This window comes from Ranitomeya imitator, chromosome 3 (assembly GCF_032444005.1).
Source record: "Ranitomeya imitator isolate aRanImi1 chromosome 3, aRanImi1.pri, whole genome shotgun sequence".
In the NCBI taxonomy this organism is placed as follows: Eukaryota; Metazoa; Chordata; class Amphibia; order Anura; family Dendrobatidae; genus Ranitomeya; species Ranitomeya imitator.
Window position 1 is genome coordinate 275,751,679 of NC_091284.1, and position 21,551 is coordinate 275,773,229.

Genomic DNA, 21,551 nt, shown 5'->3' on the forward strand with positions numbered 1-21,551 from the left:
GTGGTACTTCGGCTGATTCTCTCTGGGATCTTCCGTTTGTGGAGGAAAGTGGTAGTGCAGCTTCTGAGTTTCCTCCCTCAGGTGATCTGGTGAGCTCGTTAGCTTCTTCTCTACTTAACTCCACCTGATGCTTTGATCTATGCTTCCTGTCAATGTTTCAGTGTGGGACTTGTTTTTTTCCCTGGATCATTCCTGTGGCCTGCTGCTCTGCAAAGCTAAGTTTTGCTTATGTTATTTTGTTGCTATTTTTCTGTCCAGCTTGCTTTATTGGTTTTTCTCGCCTGCTGGAAGCTCTGAGACGCAGAGGGACCACCTCCGTACCGTAGTCGATGCGGAGGGTCTTTTTGTCCCCTCTGCGTGGTTTTTTATAGGTTTTTGTGCTGACCGCAAAGTTATCTTCCCTATCCTCGTTCTGTTCAGCTAGTCGGGCCTCACTTTGCTAAATCTGTTTCACCTCTATGTTTGTGTTTTCATCTTACTCACAGTCATTATATGTGGGGGGCTGCCTTTTCCTTTGGGGAATTTCTCTGAGGCAAGGTAGGCTTATTTTTCTATCTTCAGGATTAGCTAGTTTCTCAGGCTGTGACGAGGCGCCTAGGTTCTGGTCAGGAGCGCTCCACGGCTACCTTTAGTGTGGTTTGATAGGCTTAGGGATTGCGGTCTGCAGAGTTCCCACGTCTCAGAGCTCGTTCTATTATTTTGGGTTATTGTCAGTTCACTGTATGTGCTCTGACCTCCATGTCCATTGTGATTCTGAATTGCCTTTCATAACATATATATACACACACACACACATACATATATACACAATATATGAATACTACAACTCAAACAGTAATATCACTATAGTATACAGTGATATCCTAACAATATCACAGTAATAACCCACAATATCCAGTAATATCACAACAATATCACCACAATATCACACTATAAAAACCAACAATTGAATGCCCGGTTTACCCAAATCACACATGCCACATCAGCCCTCCCAATCTATAGCTTACTATCCCTAAGGCCTAAGAGAATACAGATTATACTCAGCCATGTGGATCCATCATCATTCCAGGAAGCAGGCAAAGCAAAAGAGACCAGAGCCACATGCTCTTGTCCCTTTTATGTGACCAGCTAAAAGAGGTGTGTCCAGCCCCAGGTGTGGGGAATGAGGTCACAAGTCTATTGTCCACTTGCAAAGGTACATCCCCTCAATAACTTGTCTTACCTTGTAGATTGTAAGCTTGTGAGCAGCAACCTCACCCCTAATGTCACTGTTTAAATTGTCTTGTACTGAATTTATTGTCTGTACATGTCCCCGCTTAATTGTAAAGTGCTGCGGAATATGTTGGCGCTATATAAATAAAAATTATTATTATTATTATTATTACCAGCTCATGGCAGACCTACTTTGCAATACAGCAGGCTGGAGGAGGGGGCTTCTGGGAAGACATGTGGGAGAATTATATCACTAAACACATCTCTATGTAAAGATATACATTTTGGGCACTTCCCTTCTACATGCCCCCACAAAGTGCTCCACACAGTATGAAGGACCACACAAACTATCACACTGTATAATTGCTTGACCGCATAGCCACAGGTATAGCAGTGACAGGGTGCACAGAGAGGGGATTGTGACACCTCACACAGTATAAGTCTCTTCTGATTAATTGACTACCAGACGAAATGCGCCGAGAGCAGCACACCATTTGCTATGTCCTGTACCTGAAAGACTGATAATCATACCTATACTAAGGGGACTTGTCTGACCAGACTATCCAACTATTTCAAGCTACATGTATAGGGTGAGAGTGTTCCAATTTAATACTACGCGTTGTTGTCTCTCACAGCTGGACAAGGGTTCACATTTAGCCACTGTCATTAGTGTAAGGCAGGACACATACTGCACCTAAAGCAAATGGTGGATTTTATGTCATACTGCTATTGGAATACCCAAGACAGAGCACATGTATATTGGTTGGAAGTTTTGCCAGAGTTGATGCCCTAGAGCAGTGTTCCCCCAACTCCTGTCCTCAAGAGCCACCAACAGGTCATGTTTTCAGGATTTCCTTAGTATTGCACAGGTGATGCAATTATCACCTGTGCAATACTAAGGAAATCCTGAAAACATGACCTCTTGGTGGCTCTTGAGGACCAGAGTTGGGGAACACTGCCCTAGAGGATGGCAATTCAACAACCTTAAAACTCTATCTGATAGGTAAAGTGGCTTTTTGCACTGTTTCTGCACCTTAAGTCCAATCGGACCTCATTTTAGGTTTGTCCCTGTTACACAATATTTTAATTTAACTAGATTAAAAGTAAATTTTTAGATAACACAATTGCTGTTTTCACTGTATAATTGCTTGCATACAGTATAACAGCCTCTACATAGGCTTCCAAATATTATTATGTCCCCTAAATAGCCCTCCAAATATTATAATTGACCCACATTGCCTTCCACATAGTATAATGGGCCCAATATAGTCTTCCATATAGTATAATACGCCACCCATAATCCTCCATATAGTATTCTTCCTATAGTCCTCCATATAGTATAATTCACTCCCCATAGTCCTTCATATGGTATAATGCACTGCCCATAGTCCTTTAAATTGTATAAAGCCCTCCCCATAGTCCTCCAGATGGTATAATGCATTCCTCATAGTCCTCCATATGGTATGATGCACTTCCCATGGTCCTCCTTGTTAGAGATGGGTTGCATCTTAGGAAATCACGAAAACACATATTTGGTAGACTCCTTGCTACACTCATCAGGAGAGCTTTATACTAGAGCAATATGGGATGGGGAAAAATTTGCAGCTAATGAATTCTTTTGAGAATCCTACTATTAGAACAAAAACAACAAAGTCTTAATGAAAACAGAAGAGCAAGAGAAACTGACTACAAACTAAATTGTGTCTATACAAATGCACATAACATTGGAAACAAACAAGGAGAATTGGAAGTAAAGGAGGCCTGGAATTTAGGAGGCAGCGATCATGCTATCCTCGAATTTTGGATTAAAAAAGGAGCAAGACCAGCGAAGACTTAAACGTTAAGGTTGGACTTTAGAAAGGCAGATTTTAATGGATTCAGAAATGAGGTTAGGGAAGGTCCAATGGATGGAAGTTCTAAATGACAGAAATGTGCAAGAAGGATGGGATATTTTGCTAAATGAAATTCTCACTGCTCATTCAGTAACTATCCCAAAAAGAAGGAAGAATTGGAAGCATTAAGGCTATATGCACACGTTCGGAATTGCCGCGGAAATTTCTGCGGCAAATCCGCAACTGTGCCGCGGGTAAAACGCATGCAAAGTTGGCATTCATTTTCCTGCTAAACACTAACATTTTCCAAGCGTAATTAGCTTGCAGAATGCTAGCGTTTTCCAAGCGATCTGTAGCATCACTTGGAAAACTGCTAGACAGGTTGGTCACACTTGTCAAACATAGTGTTTGACAAGTGTGACCAACTTTTTACTATTAATGCTGCCTGTGCAGCATCAATAGTAAAAGATCTAATGTTCAAAATAATAATAAAAAAATTAAAAATCATGATATTCTCACCTTACGGCGGCCCCGGCAGCCTTCCCGCTCCTCACGATGCACCCGTTCCCAGCAATGCCTCGCAGCAATGACCCCAGATGACGTAGCATCACGTGAGACCGCTATGTCATCTCAGTCATTGCCGCAAAGCATCCCGAGGAGCGGGAAGGCTGCTGGAGAATATCACGATTTTTTATTTTCATTTTTTTTTTTTTTTTTACAGTTATATGGTTCCCAGGGCCTGGAGGAGAGTCTCCTCTCCTCAACCCTGGGTACCAACCATACATGATCTGCTTACTTCCCACATGGTGGGCATGTGCGCGATCCCGCACAAAGAATGAACATGCTGCGCTTTTTCCAGAATACGATTCAACCGCGGAAAAAACGCAACATGTGCACAAAAATTGCGGATCGTAGGATTCCTAATGCGTTTTTTTGCGCTTTTTTCACATTTTTATGGCGGAAAAAGCGCTAAAATTCCTGAACGTGTGCACACAGCCTTAAACATACCAGGATGGATGAACACAGAACTTAAAGACTTGTTAACTAGGAAAAAAGAAATGTATATTAAATGGTAAGAGGGTGACATATCTGAAGAAGAATATAACGCTGTCTGCAGGGAATGCAGGGCAAGAGTTAGAAAAACTAAAGCTAGTAATGATGTGAGGCTTGCAAGGAAAACCAAAAGCAATAAAGAAAGAATTTTGGGGGTATGTCAAAATTAAAATAAAAGTCAAAGATGCTATAGGATTTTTACAGGATGAAAAGGGAGAAGTGGTCAAAAATTATGTTGAGAAGGCCAAACTTTTAAATTCCTATTTTGCATCTGTGTTCTCTAAGAAAACAAATGTAACATCAACTGATCTTCATGGTGACATTGAGGGAATTGAAGAATCCACGCTATCCATAAAATGAGTGATGGCGTGGGAATACTTAGCTAATTTAAATGAATATAAATCTCCTGGTCCAGATGAATTACATCCTAGGGTACTGAAAGAGGTAGCAGAGGAAGTTGTAGAACCACTAGCCAGAATCTTTGAAAAATCCTGGAGAACAGAAGTCCCAAAAGATTGTAGAAGGGCAAATGTTGTTCCTATTTTCAAAAAAGGAAAGAGTCAGCATGGGTTTGTAGCAAACAAGTCATGCCAGACTAATTTAGTTTCCTTCTATGATAGAATCACTGACTGGGTGGCTCAGGGAAATATGGTAGATATGGTATATCTCAACTTTAGCAAAGCATTTGATAAAGTATCTCATACTATCCTTATTGAAAAAATGACCAAGTATGGGATTGACACAGCTATGGTTAGCTGTATTAATAGCCGTCTCAGTGATTGTACTCAAAGAGTGGTGATAAATGGTTGCAATTGGAAGAGTTTATAAGTGGAGTACCCCAAGCCTCTGTCCTGGCCCCAGCGTTGTTCAACATTTTTATAAATGATCTAGATAAGGGGACTGAAGGTAAACTAACCAAATTTGCAGACAATGCAAAGCTAGGAGGGATAGCAAACACTAGAGTTCCAGGCACCACGTTTTAAAAAAAGTGAAAAACTGGAGCAAGTTCAGAGAAGAGATACCAGGATGGTGAGCAGACTGCAAAGTATGTGCTACAAGGAATGTTAAAAGATCTGGAAATTTTTAGCTTGTAAAAAAGAAGGCTTAGAGGAGACTTAATAGCTGTCTACTAATATCTGAAGGGATGTCCTAATGGAATGAAACTAAAAAGGGAGAAGATACAGATTAGATATTAGAAAAAAACTTTGACAGTGAAGCTGATCAATGAATGGAAGAGGCTGCCATGAGAGTTAGTGAGTCCTCCTTAAATGGAAGTATTCAAACAGATGCTGGACATAGATCTGTCTGAGATGGTTTTATAAATGCATTGAGCAGGGGGTTGAACATGAGGACCCTGGAGGTTCCTTCCAACTCTGACATTCTATGATTCTAATGATTTCATATGGTTTAATGCACTCCACATGGTCCTCCATATAATATAATGCTCTTCACATGGTCCACCATAGAATATAATGCACTTCATATGGTCCTCCCTAGACTATAATGCTCTCGCCATGGTCCTCCATAGATTCCAATGCACACCCCATGGTCCTCCAAAGAATATAATGCACTCCCCATGGAACTCCATATAATATAATGCATTTCACATGGTCCACCATAGAATATAATGCACTTCATATGGTCCTCCCTAGACTATAATGCTCTCGCCATGGTCCTCGATAGATTCCAATGCACACCCCATGGTCCTCCAAAGAATATAATGCACTCCACATGGTCCTCCATATAATATAATGCTCTTCACATGGTCCACCATAGAATATAATGCACTTCATATGGTCCTCCCTAGACCATAATGCTCTCGCCATGGTCCTCCATAGATTCCAATGCACACCCCATGGTCCTCCAAAGAATATAATGCACTCCCCATGGTCCTCCATAGATTATAGTGCACTCTTCATGGTCCTACATAGAATATAACGCTCTCCCCATGGTCCTCAATAGAATATAGTGCTCTCACCATGGTCCTCCATAGACTATAATGCTCTCACCATGGTCCTCCATAGATTAGAAAGCACTCCCCATGGTCCTCCAAAGAATATAATGCACTCCCCATAGTTCTCCATGGAATATAATGCACTCCCTATGGTCCTCCATGGAATATAATGCACTCCCCATGGTCCTCCAAAGAATATAATGCACAGTCCATGGTCTTCCATAGAATATAGTGCTCTTCCCATGGTCTTCCATAGAATATAATGCACTCCCTATGGTCCACCACAGAATATAATACTTTCAACATGGTCCTCCATACACTACACTGTGTGCAGAATTATTAGGCAAGTTGTATTTTACAGGATTATTTTTTACTAGATGGTGGCCCGATTCTAACGCATCGGGTATTCTAGAATATGCATGTCCTCACAGTATATTGCCATATTGCCCAGCCATGTAGTATATTGCCCAGCGACGTAGTATACAGCACAGAGCCACGTAGTATATTGCCCAGCCACGTAGTATATTGCCCAGTCACGTACTATATTGCCCAGCTACGTAGTATATTGCCCAGTCATGTAGTATATTGCACAGGCCACGTATTATATTGCCCAGTCACATAGTATATTGCCCAGCCACGTAGTATATTGCCCAGCCATGTACTATAGAGCAGAGGTGTCAAACTGCATTCCTCAAGGGCCGCAAACAGGTCATGTTTTCAGGATTTCCTTGTATTGCACAGGTCATAATTTAATCACCTGCACAGAATGATTCCAGCACCTTGTGCAATACAAGGAAATCCTGAAAACATGACCTGTTTGCAGCCCTCGAGGAATGCAGTTTGACACCTCTGGTATACAGCACAGAGCATATTGCCCAGCCACGTATTATATTGCCCAGTTACGTATTATATTGCCCAGTGACGTAGTATACAGCATAGAGCCATGTAGTATATTGCCCAGCGACGTAGTATACAGTACAGAGCCACGTAGTAAATTGCCCAGCCACGTAGTATATTGGCCAGTCATGTAGTATATTGCCCAGCTAAGTAGTATATTGCCCAGCCACATATGTCACAGGTTAAAAAATAAAAAATAAACATATACTCACCTTCAGATCCGAGGGCCCCTTGTAGTTCAGTCACCAGCTTCCGGTCCCAGGGTGTGATGACGTCACGGTCACATGACCGTGACGTCATGGCAGGTCCTTCTAGTGTAGGCGAGCAGGACCTGTGATGACATCGCTGTCACATGACCGTGACGTCATGGAAGGTCCTTGTCGCATACCATCCTTAGCATCGGAGCATCGCGAGGAGCGGGAAAGGCGCCGGAGGGTGAGTATATGATGATTTTTTATTTTTTTAAATTATTTTTAACATTAGATCTTTTTACTATTGACGCTGCATAGGCAGCATCAATAGTAAAAACTTGGTCACACAGGGTTAATAGCGGCAGTAACGGAGTGAGTTACCCACGGCATAACGCGGTCTATTACCGCTGGCATTAACCCTGTGTGAGCGGTGACTGCGGGGAGTATGGTGCGGGCGCCGGGTGCTGACTGCAGGGGAGTAGGGAGGGACTAATCAGACTGTGGCCGTCGCTGATTGGTCGCGGCAGCCATGACAGGCAGCTGGCGAGACCAATCAGCGACTTGGATTCCATGACAGACAGAGGCCACGACCAATGAATATCTGTGACAGACAGAAGGGCAGACAGACAGAAAGACGGAAGTGACCGCGCTTAGTAACCCGATGTTTACACTGGTTACCATCCTAAAAGTAAAAAAAAACAAACGCTTCATACTTACCTTCCGCTGTCTGTCCTCCGGCGCTGTGCTTTCCTGCACTCACTGACGTCACCGCTCTGCTTTCCGGCCGTTGTGCTCACAGCCAGAGCAGAGAAGCAGAGCGCCGGGGACAGACAGCGGAAGGTAAGTATGAAGCGTTTGTTTTTTTAAATTTTAGGATGGTAACCAGGGTAAACATCGGGTTACTAAGCGCGGCCCTGCGCTTAGTAACCCGATGTTTACCCTGGTTACCGGCATCGTTGGTCGCTGGAGAGCTGTCTGTGTGCTGCAGCGATCCGGATCGTTGTCGGTATCGCTGCAGCGTCGCTTAGTGTGACGGTACCTTTAGACAATTATATAGTAGATTATTGATCAACAACTATGTTCTCAATCAACCCAAAATACTCATAAATATCAAAGCTTAATATTTTTGGAAGTTGGAGTGTTTTTTTTTTTAGATTTGGCTATCTGAGGAGGATATCTGTTTGTGCAGGTAACTATTAGGCCGGAGTCACACTACAGCGAGATAAGGCCGAGTCTCGCAGGTTAAAAACAAGCTCTGGCACCGGCACTCCGGAGCGGAGCATGCGGCTCCATGTATTGCTATGCAGCCGCACGCTCCGCTCTGGAGTGCTGGTGCCAGAGCTGGGTTTTCACATGTGAGACTCGACCGTATCTCGCTGTGTGTGATCCCGGCCTTAATGTGCAAAATTATTAGGCAACTTAATAAAAACCAAATATATCCCCATCTCACTTGTTTATTTTCACCAGGTAAACCAATATAACTGCACAAAATTTAGAAATAAACATTTCTGACATGTAAAAATAAAAAAATTAGTGACCAATATAGCCACTTTTCTTTATGATGATACGCAACAGCCTTCCATCCATAGATTCTGTCAGTTGCTTGATCTGTTTACGATCAACATTGGTGCAGCAGCCACCACAGCCTCCCAGACACTGTTCCGAGTGGTGTACCGTTTTCCCTCCCTGTAGATCTCACATTTTATGAGGGACCACAGGTCCTCTATGGGGTTCAGATCAGGTGAACAAGGGGGCCATGTCATTATTTTTTCTTCTTTGAGACCTTTACTGGCCAGCCACGCTGTGGAGTAGTTGGAATAATGTGATGTAGCATTGTCCTGCAAAATCATGTTTTTTTTTAACGATACCGACTTCTTCCTGTACCACTGCTTGAAGAACTGATGACAATCAAGCCTCGTTTTAACAACTGATATTCGGCACTCCTAGAATATGTAGATTCCTAGTGTATATGTATGTTAATCAGGCTTCTGTATTGTTTGTGTTTTTATTATTATTTTTTGGACCTGGGTTATATTTACATACTGTATTAAGATCTCTGCACCATGACTTGATGTCCATTTTCTGCTTTGGAAGTATCTTCCTTTTTGCTGTATTGTGCCGCTGAGTGTTCCCAGATACGCATGCGCGGTATGATCCCGGTCGTGCCTGCGTCTCCAAAGTGATCCTTATGGCTGCGGTCCGGGCCAGCGACGTCACAGGAAGTTTTTCCTTTGACCCGCACCGCAGACCGGATGTACGGACGCGTCGCATGGCAGCCTGGGTCCCGCCCCGCATGCGTTCATACGGGCTTATTCTCAGGGCACACATAAAAAGCAGGGACATATCTGGTGTATCCACACGGCCCCCCGAAGAAGCCCGCAACGCGAAACGCGCAGTGCGGATCCACGGTGGATAGCGGCAGCATCCCCCCATATGGGTAACCTATAATTAGAACCGATTGCTGCTATTATTATTATTTTTTTGGCACTTCTTGCACTTTTTTGCACTGGCACCTTTCTATACTTAATAGACGGTTTCTCAGGCCTGTTCCTATAGGGATGATTTGCCCCATGTCACCGTGGATTCGGCTTTTCTTGCTCTTTCCTATTGATATACTCGTTCAACTAAGTTTTATGTGTATATTGAGTGTTTCTGCGTTTTGTATAGTACCTAATAAAATGACTTTTGATTAGACTTCTTTCGTTATATGTGGTTACTAGATCTCAGATTATTGTATGGGTCTGGAGACCCCTATTCTCATGTAGGATTTATGTCGTCTTTTGGGACTGACTCTTCTTGCTTTACGCAAGTTGGATAATTGTATGGATATCTAACATGTCGGGCTTTGCTAACACTGCTTGAAGAAGTTGCCTTCTAGGAACTGGCAGTAGGGAGTTGAACTTCACTCCATCCTCCACCCAAAAAGGTCCCACAAGTTCATCTTTGATACCAGCCCATACCAGTCCCCCACCTCCACCTTGCTTGCGTCTGAGTCGGAGTGGAGCTTCCTGCCCTTTAGTGATCCAGCCTCTGGCCCATCAAGAGTCACTCATTTCATCAGTCCATAAAACCTTTGAAAAGTCAGTCTTAAGATATGTCTTGGCACAGTCTTGACGTTTTATCTTATGTTTCTTATTCAAATGTGGTCATTTTTCAGCCTTCCTTACCTTGGTCATGCCCCGAGTATTGCACACCTTGTGCTTTTTGTTACTCCAGTAACATTGCAGCTCTGATATATGGCAAAACTGGTGGCAAGTGGCATCTTGGCAGCTTCACGCTTGATTTTTCTCAATTCATGGGGAGTTATTTTGCGCCTTTTTTGCCCAACACGCTTATTGCAACCCTGTTGGACATTTGCCATGAAACGCTTGATTGTTCACGCTTCAAAAGTTTGGCAATTTCAAGACTTCTGCATCCCTCTGCAAGACATCTCACAATTTTGGACTTTTCAGATCCCGTCAAATTTCTCTTCAGACCCATTTTGCCAAAGGAAAGGAAGTTGCCTAATAATTATGCACACCTTATATAGGGTTTTGATGTCATTAGACAACACCCCTCCTCATTACAGAGATGCACATCAAATGATTTACTTAATTAACAGTTGGCTCTCAAGCCTAAAAAGCTTGGAGTAGGACAACATGTATAAAAAGTATCATGTCATCAAAATATAACTTGCCTAATAATTCTGCACACAGTGTAATGCTCTCACCATGGTCCTCCATAGATTATAACACACTCCTCATGGTCCTCCATAGAATATAATGCTGTCCCTATGATCCTCAATAGAATATAATGCTCTCGCCATGGTCCTCAATAGAATATAATGCTCTCACCATGGTCCTCCATAGACTATATTGCTCTCAACATGGTCCTCCATAGATTATAACGCACTCCCCATGGTCCTCCAAAGAATGTAACGCACTCCCCATGGTCCTCCATAGAATATAGTGCACTCCGCATAGTCATTCATATAGTATATTGCACTCCCCATGGTCCTCCATAAAATATAATGTGTGTTTTGTGAAGCGCCACACATCCCAGCACAATTGTTGCACTGTAATGACGTCATCACGCCCACTCCACTGAGACGTCAGGTGTCAAGCAAGAATGATGGGGGTGGAAACGTCAGCCGATGCTCCCTCCTCCATCATCATTGTTTGCGATGATGATGATGGGCGGAGGAGGGGCCCGTTGCAGGCGCTGGTGTAACACCCCAGGTTCCTGGTTGTTACAGTGGCATTGCTTTCCTCACGGGGAGAGTGATGTCATGCTTGTAAGTGAGGAAAGATCTCATTCGGATTGCATTTGGACCATTGTTATTCTATGATTGTGTGTTCATCTTCGATTTTTTTTTCCCATATCGGATCACAATCAGACTGGAGAAAAAAAAAATTGCAGCATGCTGTGATTGTAAATCGGATCGCATTAGGCAATACCAGTCAAGGAGTGTGATAAAAAAAAAATCACAACACTTGGACCATGTGAGTGCCGTCCGATTTTTGCACATCCATGTCCTTTGAAAAGCCGTCAATTCATCAGCCACGTACAGCAGAGAATAGTTAGAGTAGATATACAATATATACACATAGAATAAATAGATATATAGATGTCAGTGACATATATAATTAGTACAGTGCTTGTGTGGCTTAATGTACATGTATTTTTGTACTTACTAAATTATTTTGTGAAAAAAAAATATGTGCGATCCCACAACATTTTATTACTCAACAGAGGGAAAGCGGTCATCTGGGGGAACGTGTTTATAGACTGAGAAGGGGGTAATACCTATGGAGCTTCCAAGGCTTTTAATATCAGCTTATAGTTGTATACTTAGCCTTTCCTGATTAATAAAAGGGGGACCCCAAAACTAAAAATGTAGGGTCCACCTATAATTAATAACAAGCAAAGGCTAGGCAGACAGCTGCGTGCTGACATTAATAGCCTAGGAAGGGGCCACGGATATTGACCCCCTCCAAGACTAAAAACATCTGCTCTGAGCAACTCTAGAAAAGGTGCATCCATAAGATTTGCCAATTCTGGCACTTGGCCTCGCTCTTCTCACTTGCCCTGGTGCGGTGGCAAGTGGGGTGATAGTTGGAGGGGTTGATGTCACTTTTGTATTGTCAGGTGACATGAAGTCCAGAGGTTAGCAATGGAGAGGCATCTATAAGATGCCCCCATTAATACCCCATAGTGATATTGTATAAAAAAAGCACACACCAAGAATAAAGTCCTTTAAATGAAAGAATGACAGACAAAATTAAACCAAGCCAGCTATTCTCACATCAATGCCCAATCCATGGAAGCCAACGTCTCCTGTAACAGAATTAAAATAATAAACACCCACATTCCTCATCTGTACACCGAGAAGATAATCCATTTGTCTAGCCCTGCTACATCTAGATGGCAGGTTGCATTGTTGCATGATGCGACTATACAGCCTGCAATCCAGCAGAGACACTGCTTGTATTTCTATGCAGCTACCACATTCAGATGAGAAGAGTTGCCGACCAGTCCAAGCATTATGATGTGATCATTGTCCATGTTATACAGCTGTCAGGCACCCTTAAGGTTATTTCTTTTGTAGGCAGATGCACCATCGTTGGAGTATACAACACTCACTGCAAAGTTTCATTTTGTGGATCTGGCTGGTTCTGAACGTTTAAAAAGAACTGGGGCAACTGGAGAGAGAGCCAGGGAAGGAATTTCCATCAATTGTGGATTGGTAAGTGTATGCACATAGTGTGACCGGTTTTGTCTAATAAGATTCATACTTTATGTGCCTGTGAGTAATCCTTTGAAATACAGTTTCAGATTTTTTGTAAGTCAAAGTTATTCTTGAGGTAAATTATTATATTCTAGCTAAAGCAAATTTGTTAGTTTCAGCGCACTTCAAATATGCTGGTTTACAGCTGTTTCCCTTTTACTGTACATAGGGAGAACTTTGTAAATTAGTGGCAGGGTGAGTTTCGATCATGAATACACTGGACTCCAATTTTACAGATCTTGCAGGTTAAAAATCAGCCATCAAGTGCAAGGAGATGGCTGATGACAAATATACTTCATCAGAATTTCGGGGCCCTATACTGGCAATATTTTTAGGCCCCCTTGAGACTCCACCCCAGCTCCGCCTCCAACCCTCGAACCTTCCACAGCCCCACCGCCCACTCATAGAAAACACCACTTCTGCACCACATCCTCACCAATCACACATTAACAGTTCCCATCGAACACCAGATCACATACATAGCCAGCTTTTGTTTTGGCCGAAAAAAAATTTTTAAGCTTCCACCATGACAAGGAGACTCTTTTGGCCGGCCCTACTCTACTCTAACCTATTAAAGATGTTAAAATATCCAATACTGTTTTTAGGTATATTTTTATTTAAGTTTTTTTTTTAAGGGAAATGGACCACATGCATTTTTTTAAAATGAACAATAATACCACATAAAAGGGACAAATACCGCCACTCCATGGCCAGATGACATATCACCATCATATAGTGACCGAATAATACCACATACAGGGGACAAATACCATCACGCCATATACTACCACCACATAGTGACCCAATAATACCACATACAAGGAGCAAATATCGCCACACTATGACCACACCATATATTAACACCACATACAAGGAACAAATATTGCCAACTCATAACCAGAATACATATCACCAGCACATAGGCTACGTTCACATTTGCGTTGTGCGCCGCTGCGTCGGCGACGCAACGCACAATGCAAATAAAAACGCACCAAAACGCACGCAAAAACGCTGCGTTTTGCGACGCATGCGTCGTTTTTTGCCAAAATTTGGACGCAAGAAAAATGCAACTTGTTGCGTTTTCTTGGTCCGACGCTTGCGGCAAAAAAGACGCATGCGTCGCACAATGCAACAAACAAAAACGCATGCGTCCCCCATGTTAAATATAGGGGCGCATGACGCATGCGTTGCCGCTGCGTCGCCCGACGCAAACCCGACGCAAACTAGCATAATGCTAATGTGAACGTAGCCATAGTGCGTGAATAATACCATATACAAGGGACATGTCTCCACATCTTGCCCCATGTCTCTCCATACTGCCCCCATGTCTCTATACTCCCCCATGTTTCTCCACACTGCCAGCATGTCTCTCTACACTGCTCGAATGTCTCTCCACACTGTCCCCCATGTCTTTCCATCCTGCTTCCATGTCTATTCTTCCTGCCCCTTGTCTCTCCATCCTGCCCCATGTCTCTCCATCCTGCCCCCACGTCTCTCCAACCTGCCCCATGTCTCTCTATACTGTCCCCATGTCTCTCTATTTGGCTCCCATGTCTCCATTCTGCCCCCATGTCTCTAAATCCTGCCCCATGCCTCTCCATCCTGCCCCCATGTCTCTCCATCCTGCCCCCATGTCTCTCCATACTACCCCATGTCTCTCCATACTGCCCCCTTACTGCGGCTTTACAAAAAAAAAAAAAAAAAGTTTCTCCTTACCTGGCCAAGATCGTGTGGCGTCCTCTCCTCGATGCATCCACGCCTCAGATGAATCGACGTATGGATGTGGCTTCATTCTCCGACAAAGTGCGCACTTGCGTGAGCTGCAAGCCTGTGATTGGCTAAACGCTGCAAACTTTTGCCGTGCGGGAAGGCTTCCCGGTTGGCAATATAGATTTTAAGTGAACGTGCATAGACACACATTCATTTACTACTAAAACCGTCAGAATTCTGTTGCTGGAGCCAGGTGAGCAGAAGAGAGGGGACCCAGTCAGTGTAATCACTAGTGATGACTGAGTATTTTCTTTGCTCGGGATGTCTCCGAGTATTTGTAAGCTCTCAGAGATTTTGTTTTTATCGCCACAGCTGAATGATTTACAGCTACTAGCCAGCTTGAATACATGTGGGGATTCCCTAGAAACCAGGCAACCCCCATATGTACTCAGGCTGGGTAGTAGCTGTAAATCATACAGCTGTGGTGATGAAAACTAAATCTCGGAACACTAACAAATACTCGGAGACCACCCGAGCGTGCTCAGGAAAACCCGAGCAACGAGTATACTCGCTCATCACTAGTAATCACTATTTCACAGATTTTGAGGAGGAGTATTTTAAGTTGTTTTCCCCCATAATGACCAAGCACTTTCAGTTTACGGCGCCATTATAACTTTATCGTGCAAGGTTAAAGCTCTTATTCCTGTGATCTAACAGGATCAGGTCTGTACTTGGGGAGACAGTTGAGGCAGTTTATTACAACTTCAGTCTTCTCATTTACCAGCTACATGTTACATACAGTAATTTAGTTAAGTTTCTTGCAATGAGTGTAAGAATGTAATACTAACAATTTTTTATGTGTGAGTTACTTTAACAAAGATTACATTGTGTCTCTGTCTTTTAACAGCTTGCTCTGGGTAATGTTATCAGTGCCTTGGGAGACCAGAGTAAGAAAGTACTTCATATTCCCTACAGAGATTCGAAACTGACCCGATTGCTGCAGGACTCACTGGGTGGTAACAGGTAATCAAAATTCTTTCTTAGCACTTAAATACTGTATCTTGCATGCAAAATGCATATGGCATAGAACAAATAAGTTTCCTTGAAACTATTTTTAGGTTGTCTATGTCTATACTTTACCCGCTGGCATTATGAAATACTATAAAGCTAGCTCCCTTATATAGGGAGCAATACTTTACTTACTGTATGATTTCAGCCATATATATTTGACTCTGAAATCATAGAATAATAGAATGTTAGAGTTGGAAGGGACCTCCAGGTTCACCATGTCCAACCCCGTGCTCAATACAGAGTTAACTAAATCATCTCAGACAGATGTCTGTCCAGCCTTTGCATGAAGACTTCAATTGAAAGAGAACTCACTACCTTTCATGGCAGCCTGTTCCACTGATTGATAATCCTCACTGTCAAAAAGTTTTTTCTAATATCTAATCTGTGTCTTTTCCCTATCAATTTCATCCCATTGATTCTTGTGTTTCCATGTGAAAATGAGAAGGCTGATCCCTCTACACTGTCACAACCCTTCAGACATTTGTAGACAGCAATTACGTCTCCTCTTAGCCTTGTTTTTTGCAAGCTAAACATTCCCAGATCCTCTAACCGTTCCTCGTAGGACATACTTTGCAGTCCGCTCACCATCCTGGTAGCTCTTCTCTGAGCTTGCTCCAGTTTTTCAATGCCTTTTTTTTTAATGTGGTGCCCAGAACTAGACACAGTATTCCAGATGAGGCCTGATTAAGGAGGAGTAGAGGGGGATGATTATTTCACGTGATCTTTACTCTATGCTTCTCTTAATGCATCCTAGAACTGTGTTTGCTTGTTTTTGCAGCTGCACCACACTTCTGACTCATGTTCAGTCTGTGATCTATGAGTATACCCAGGTCTTTTTCACACGTGGTGGTAATTTTCGTTTTTCTTGCCCAGATATAGAATCTTGCATTTCTCCCTGTTAAAGGCCATTCTATTAGTTGCTGCCCATTATTCTGATCCTTCTGACTCCTTTGTCTTCTCTAGTGTTAGCTATCCCTCCTAGATTTGCATTATCTGCAAATAGTTTACCTTCAGTTCCCTTATCTAGATCATTTATAAAAATGTTGAACAGCATTGGAGCCAGGACAGAGCCTTGTGGTACTCCACTTAAAATACTCTTCCAATTGGATGTGCAACCATTTATTACCATTCTTTGAGTACAGTCACTGAGCCAGTTATGAATTCACCTAACCATAGCCTTGTCAATCCCATATGTGGTGACACAGCATTGTATCTTAATTAACCAGATGATAAGCCAGGAAGAATAGGCCGTTATCTATATGTTAACTTTTGAATTTAAGCGTTTCTTTCTGACTGGTCAAGAAAACAGACTTTTAATTGTGTAAGCCTATAATATTGATTTGTAATCTGGTATTTCATATAACATTGTGCTCTTGTCCTTGATGACTAGTGATGTTTACTGATATGCTAATTATGCCAGATAGTGTTCCCTTAACTTGATCATTTATAAATATTGACCAACACTTGGACCAGGACAGATCCTTGTGGAACACTCTTCCAGTTGGATGTGAAACCATTTATTAACACTGAGTATGATCACTGAGTCAGTTAAGAATCATCACCTAACCTTAGCCTTGTCAATCCCATTCTTGGTCATTTTTTCAGTAAGGATAGTATGAGATAAATGTATCCAAAACAAGAAAAAGTAACAGCGCACTCACCGGTGTTGAGCAAAAAGCGATTTATTCACATGAAGTCATGCGGTGCAGGGAGGGTAGTGAAACACATACGGATGACAGCTGTTTCGTGCTGCAAGCACTTCAACAGATCCAGTGACCGACGGGGGGGAGGGGGGCCTTTTAGCTGCAAAGCCTCAGAGCCCATCCCTCTTCCTCCCACGTCATAATGGACAAATGTCCACTATCCGGAAAATAACAGGTGAGACAATTTAAAAGGCAATTAAAAACAATAACATATAGCAAACAATATCACTATAGGAGAAATGAATCTTAATTACATTTACACAAGACCCTTTTTTTTTTTTACAAAAAAACAGACATGTCTATTTTCTCGTTGAACCCTATTGGTCCAGACGCGTTCGCCTATAAAATCCACTTCGCTTCATTACGCAACAGCATGCGATTTAAATCACCTCCGTCCTGTGGCAGGGAGATTTTTTCTATTCCCGCAAACTGGAGTATTTGAGCATCACCCCCATGCCGTTCATTTATATGTTTTATTAAGCGGGGAACTCCTTTTCCTGTTCGTATTGAGTTTAGATGCTCTCTAAAACGTATAAACATAGGGCGAATTGTTTTCCCGATGTAGAAGAAGCCGCAAGGACAGTATAGAATATAAACTACATGAGTTGTTCTACATGAGATAAAATCGCGTATTACGTGCGTTATAGGGCCGATTTTAATGAAGCACCTGTTAGATGGTAACTACAATAATTGCAATGCCCGCATGTGAATAAATCGCTTTTTGCTCAACACCGGTGAGTGCGCTGTTACTTTTTCTTGTTTTGGATACATTTATGCAAACTGTTTTTCTCTGTGGAGCAGCACCCAGGTGGAGCTTACATAGCGATAACTTTTTTTCTATTGAGACTAAAGGCTTATACGGTGTGCTTATACCCCTGAAGCATAAAGGGTCTAACGTATACCGGCTGTGCGATTGCAATATTTCTGGACTGTGGACTTGATAGTATGAGATACTTTATCAACTGTTTTGCTGAAGTTGAGATATACAGGTCCTTCTCAAAAAATTAGCATATATTGTTAAATTTCATTATTTACCATAATGTAATGATTACAATTAAACTTTCATATATTATAGATTCATTATCCACCAACTGAAATTTGTCAGGTCTTTTATTGTTTCAATACTGATGATTTTGGCATACAACTCCTGATAACCCAAAAAACCTGTCTCAATAAATTAGCATATCAAGAAAAGGTTCTCTAAACGACCTATTACCCTAATCTTCTGAATCAACTAATTAACTCTAAACACATGCAAAAGATACCTGAGGCTTTTATAAACTCCCTGCCTGGTTCATTACTCAAAACCCCCATCATGGGTAAGACTAGCGACCTGACAGATGTCAAGAAGGCCATCATTGACACCCTCAAGCAAGAGGGTAAGACCCAGAAAGAAATTTCTCAACAAATAGGCTGTTCCCAGAGTGCTGTATCAAGGCACCTCAATGGTAAGTCTGTTGGAAGGAAACAATGTGGCAGAAAACGCTGTACAACGAGAAGAGGAGACCGGACCCTGAGGAAGATTGTGGAGAAGGACCGATTCCAGACCTTGGGGAACCTGAGGAAGCAGTGGACAGAGTGTTGGGTCTTGCGTCTCTCAACTTTCTCTTCACAATATCCCACAGATTCTCTATGGGGTTCAGGTCAGGAGAGTTGGCAGGCCAATTGAGCACAGTAATACCATGGTCAGTAAACCATTTACCAGTGGTTTTGGCACTGTGAGCAGGTGCCAGGTCGTGCTGAAAAATGAAATCTTCATCTCCATAAAGCATTTCAGCCGATGGAAGCATGAAGTGCTCCAAAATCTCCTGATAGCTAGCTGCATTGACCCTGCCCTTGATGAAACACAGTGGACCAACACCAGCAGCTGACATGGCACCCCACACCATCACTGACTGTGGGTACTTGACACTGGACTTCAGGCATTTTGGCATTTCCTTCTCCCCAGTCTTCCTCCAGACTCTGGCACCTTGATTTCCGAATGACATGCAAAATTTGCTTTCATCAGAAAAAAGTACTTGGGACCACTTAGCAACAGTCCAGTGCTGCTTCTCTGTAGCCCAGGTCAGGCGCCTCTGCCGCTGTTTATGGTTCAAAAGTGGCTTTACCTGGGGAATGCGGCACCTGTAGCCCATTTCCTGCACACGCCTGTGCACAGTGGCTCTGGATGTTTCCACACCAGACTCAGTCCACTGCTTCCTCAGGTTCCCCAAGGTCTGGAATCGGTCCTTCTCCACAATCTTCCTCAGGGTCCGGTCTCCTCTTCTCGTTGTACAGCGTTTTCTGCCACATTGTTTCCTTCCAACAGACTTACCATTGAGGTGCCTTGATACAGCACTCTGGGAACAGCCTATTTGTTGAGAAATTTCTTTCTGGGTCTTACCCTCTTGCTTGAGGGTGTCAATGATGGCCTTCTTGACATCTGTCAGGTCGCTAGTCTTACCCATGATGGGGGTTTTGAGTAATGAACCAGGCAGGGAGTTTATAAAAGCCTCAGGTATCTTTTGCATGTGTTTAGAGTTAATTAGTTGATTCAGAAGATTAGGGTAATAGGTCGTTTAGAGAACCTTTTCTTGATATGCTAATTTATTGAGACAGGTTTTTTGGGTTATCAGGAGTTGTATGCCAAAATCATCAGTATTGAAACAATAAAAGACCTGACAAATTTCAGTTGGTGGATAATGAATCTATAATATATGAAAGTTTAATTGTAATCATTACATTATGGTAAATAATGAAATTTAACACTATATGCTAATTTTTTGAGAAGGACCTGTACTATAGATACCGCATTTCCCTGATCCACCCAGTCAGTGATTCCATCATAGAAGGAAATTATTCTATTTTGCTTTGCATTGATGTGAATGGTGTTTATATTTGGTAAGGTTTCGTTCACTCACTGGATTCATAAAGCACCACGCAAGGCTTTTTTTTTTGGATTTTCTATCGAGTTGTGCTACAAATCTAAGTCCCCTGCTTCCTGTCTTATACTCTTCTTCCGGCGTTGTCATCTGTTCCTGTCAGTGACTTGCAGTTTGTGACTTGTCGACTGCTCCAGTGTTTCATGAAGCGATCCGGAGGTCACAAATTAATACAAGTCTATGAAAGCCTTGTGATGGCTTTCATAGATTTGCATTGATAGCTTGTGATGTATCTTCTGACTTCCATCTAGTCAGAAGCTGCCATCACAAGATGGTGCCCCAGGACCCAAGTGTCGACAAAAATAGGTGAAGATGCCGGTGGGTGAGTATAAGAGTAGAGTGAGAAACCTTAGATTTAAAGCACTACTCCAGCACTGAGAAAAAAAAACCCACTGGATTGGTGCTTTAAACAGCAACACAATTTCATAAAAAAAACAATTAATATTACATTTTATATTCCCCTTGATTTAAAACTTTTTTTTTCTTTCATTGATCACTCTTGTTAACTGATCTTTTTTTCCTTACACATTCAGTCAAACCATGATGATAGCTTGTGTTTCTCCATCGGATCGTGATTTCATGGAAACACTGAATACATTAAAATACGCAAACCGAGCTCGTAACATAAAGAACCGCGTGACAGCAAATCAAGAACAGAATGTACAGCAGGTGCAGGCATTAAGGTCGGAGCTAGCACGGTTAAGACTTGAACTACAGGAGTACAAAACTGTAAGTTGTGCATGTTTATATGTTCACTGTTATGCCAACAAACTTTGCAATAGTCAAAAGTACAAGGTAATATAAGAAACATTGTTAATATATCTTATCAGAGAAATTTGCTTGTTAATCCACCTATTAGTCATTTCTCTTTCTACACTACCTCCCTAATATGTCTTGAACTCCTTATTCACTCTAAAAAATAGCTCAAATCAAATTTGTCTGAGTCTAAATAAGATGGACTGCCCACTCACTAAAATATCAGGTCATCCATGGATATTTTTTTTAATGCAAAAACTTAAGTATGGCCTAAAAGTGTCACCAGATCATAACCATGCAGACAGTGGGAGTGTTATATAAAATATCAACCTCCAATGTTGGCAAATTCCTGTACAATGGCCCAAAACTTCATTATTTCCTACGCATTTATAGGAGTCTAATTAGTTAATTTCCCACTGCACTCATGCTAACGTCACATAGGTGAAGTGAGTTCATTGGCTGTGAATTCCCAGGACCTGTCTGA

General features: G+C 42.2%; 1 protein-coding gene across 3 annotated transcripts in view; it reads left to right on the plus strand.

Moving 5' to 3' along the window:
• The window catches only part of KIF21B (kinesin family member 21B), a 764,016-nt gene that overhangs the window by 161,444 nt on the left and 581,021 nt on the right, over positions 1–21,551 (plus strand). For all 3 annotated transcript variants that reach the window (XM_069756481.1, XM_069756482.1, XM_069756483.1), the window contains exons 6-8: positions 12,727–12,864; positions 15,524–15,639; positions 20,845–21,040. In XM_069756481.1, coding sequence (XP_069612582.1) covers positions 12,727–12,864; positions 15,524–15,639; positions 20,845–21,040 — 450 coding nt within the window. The remainder of the gene's footprint in view (positions 1–12,726; positions 12,865–15,523; positions 15,640–20,844; positions 21,041–21,551) is intronic.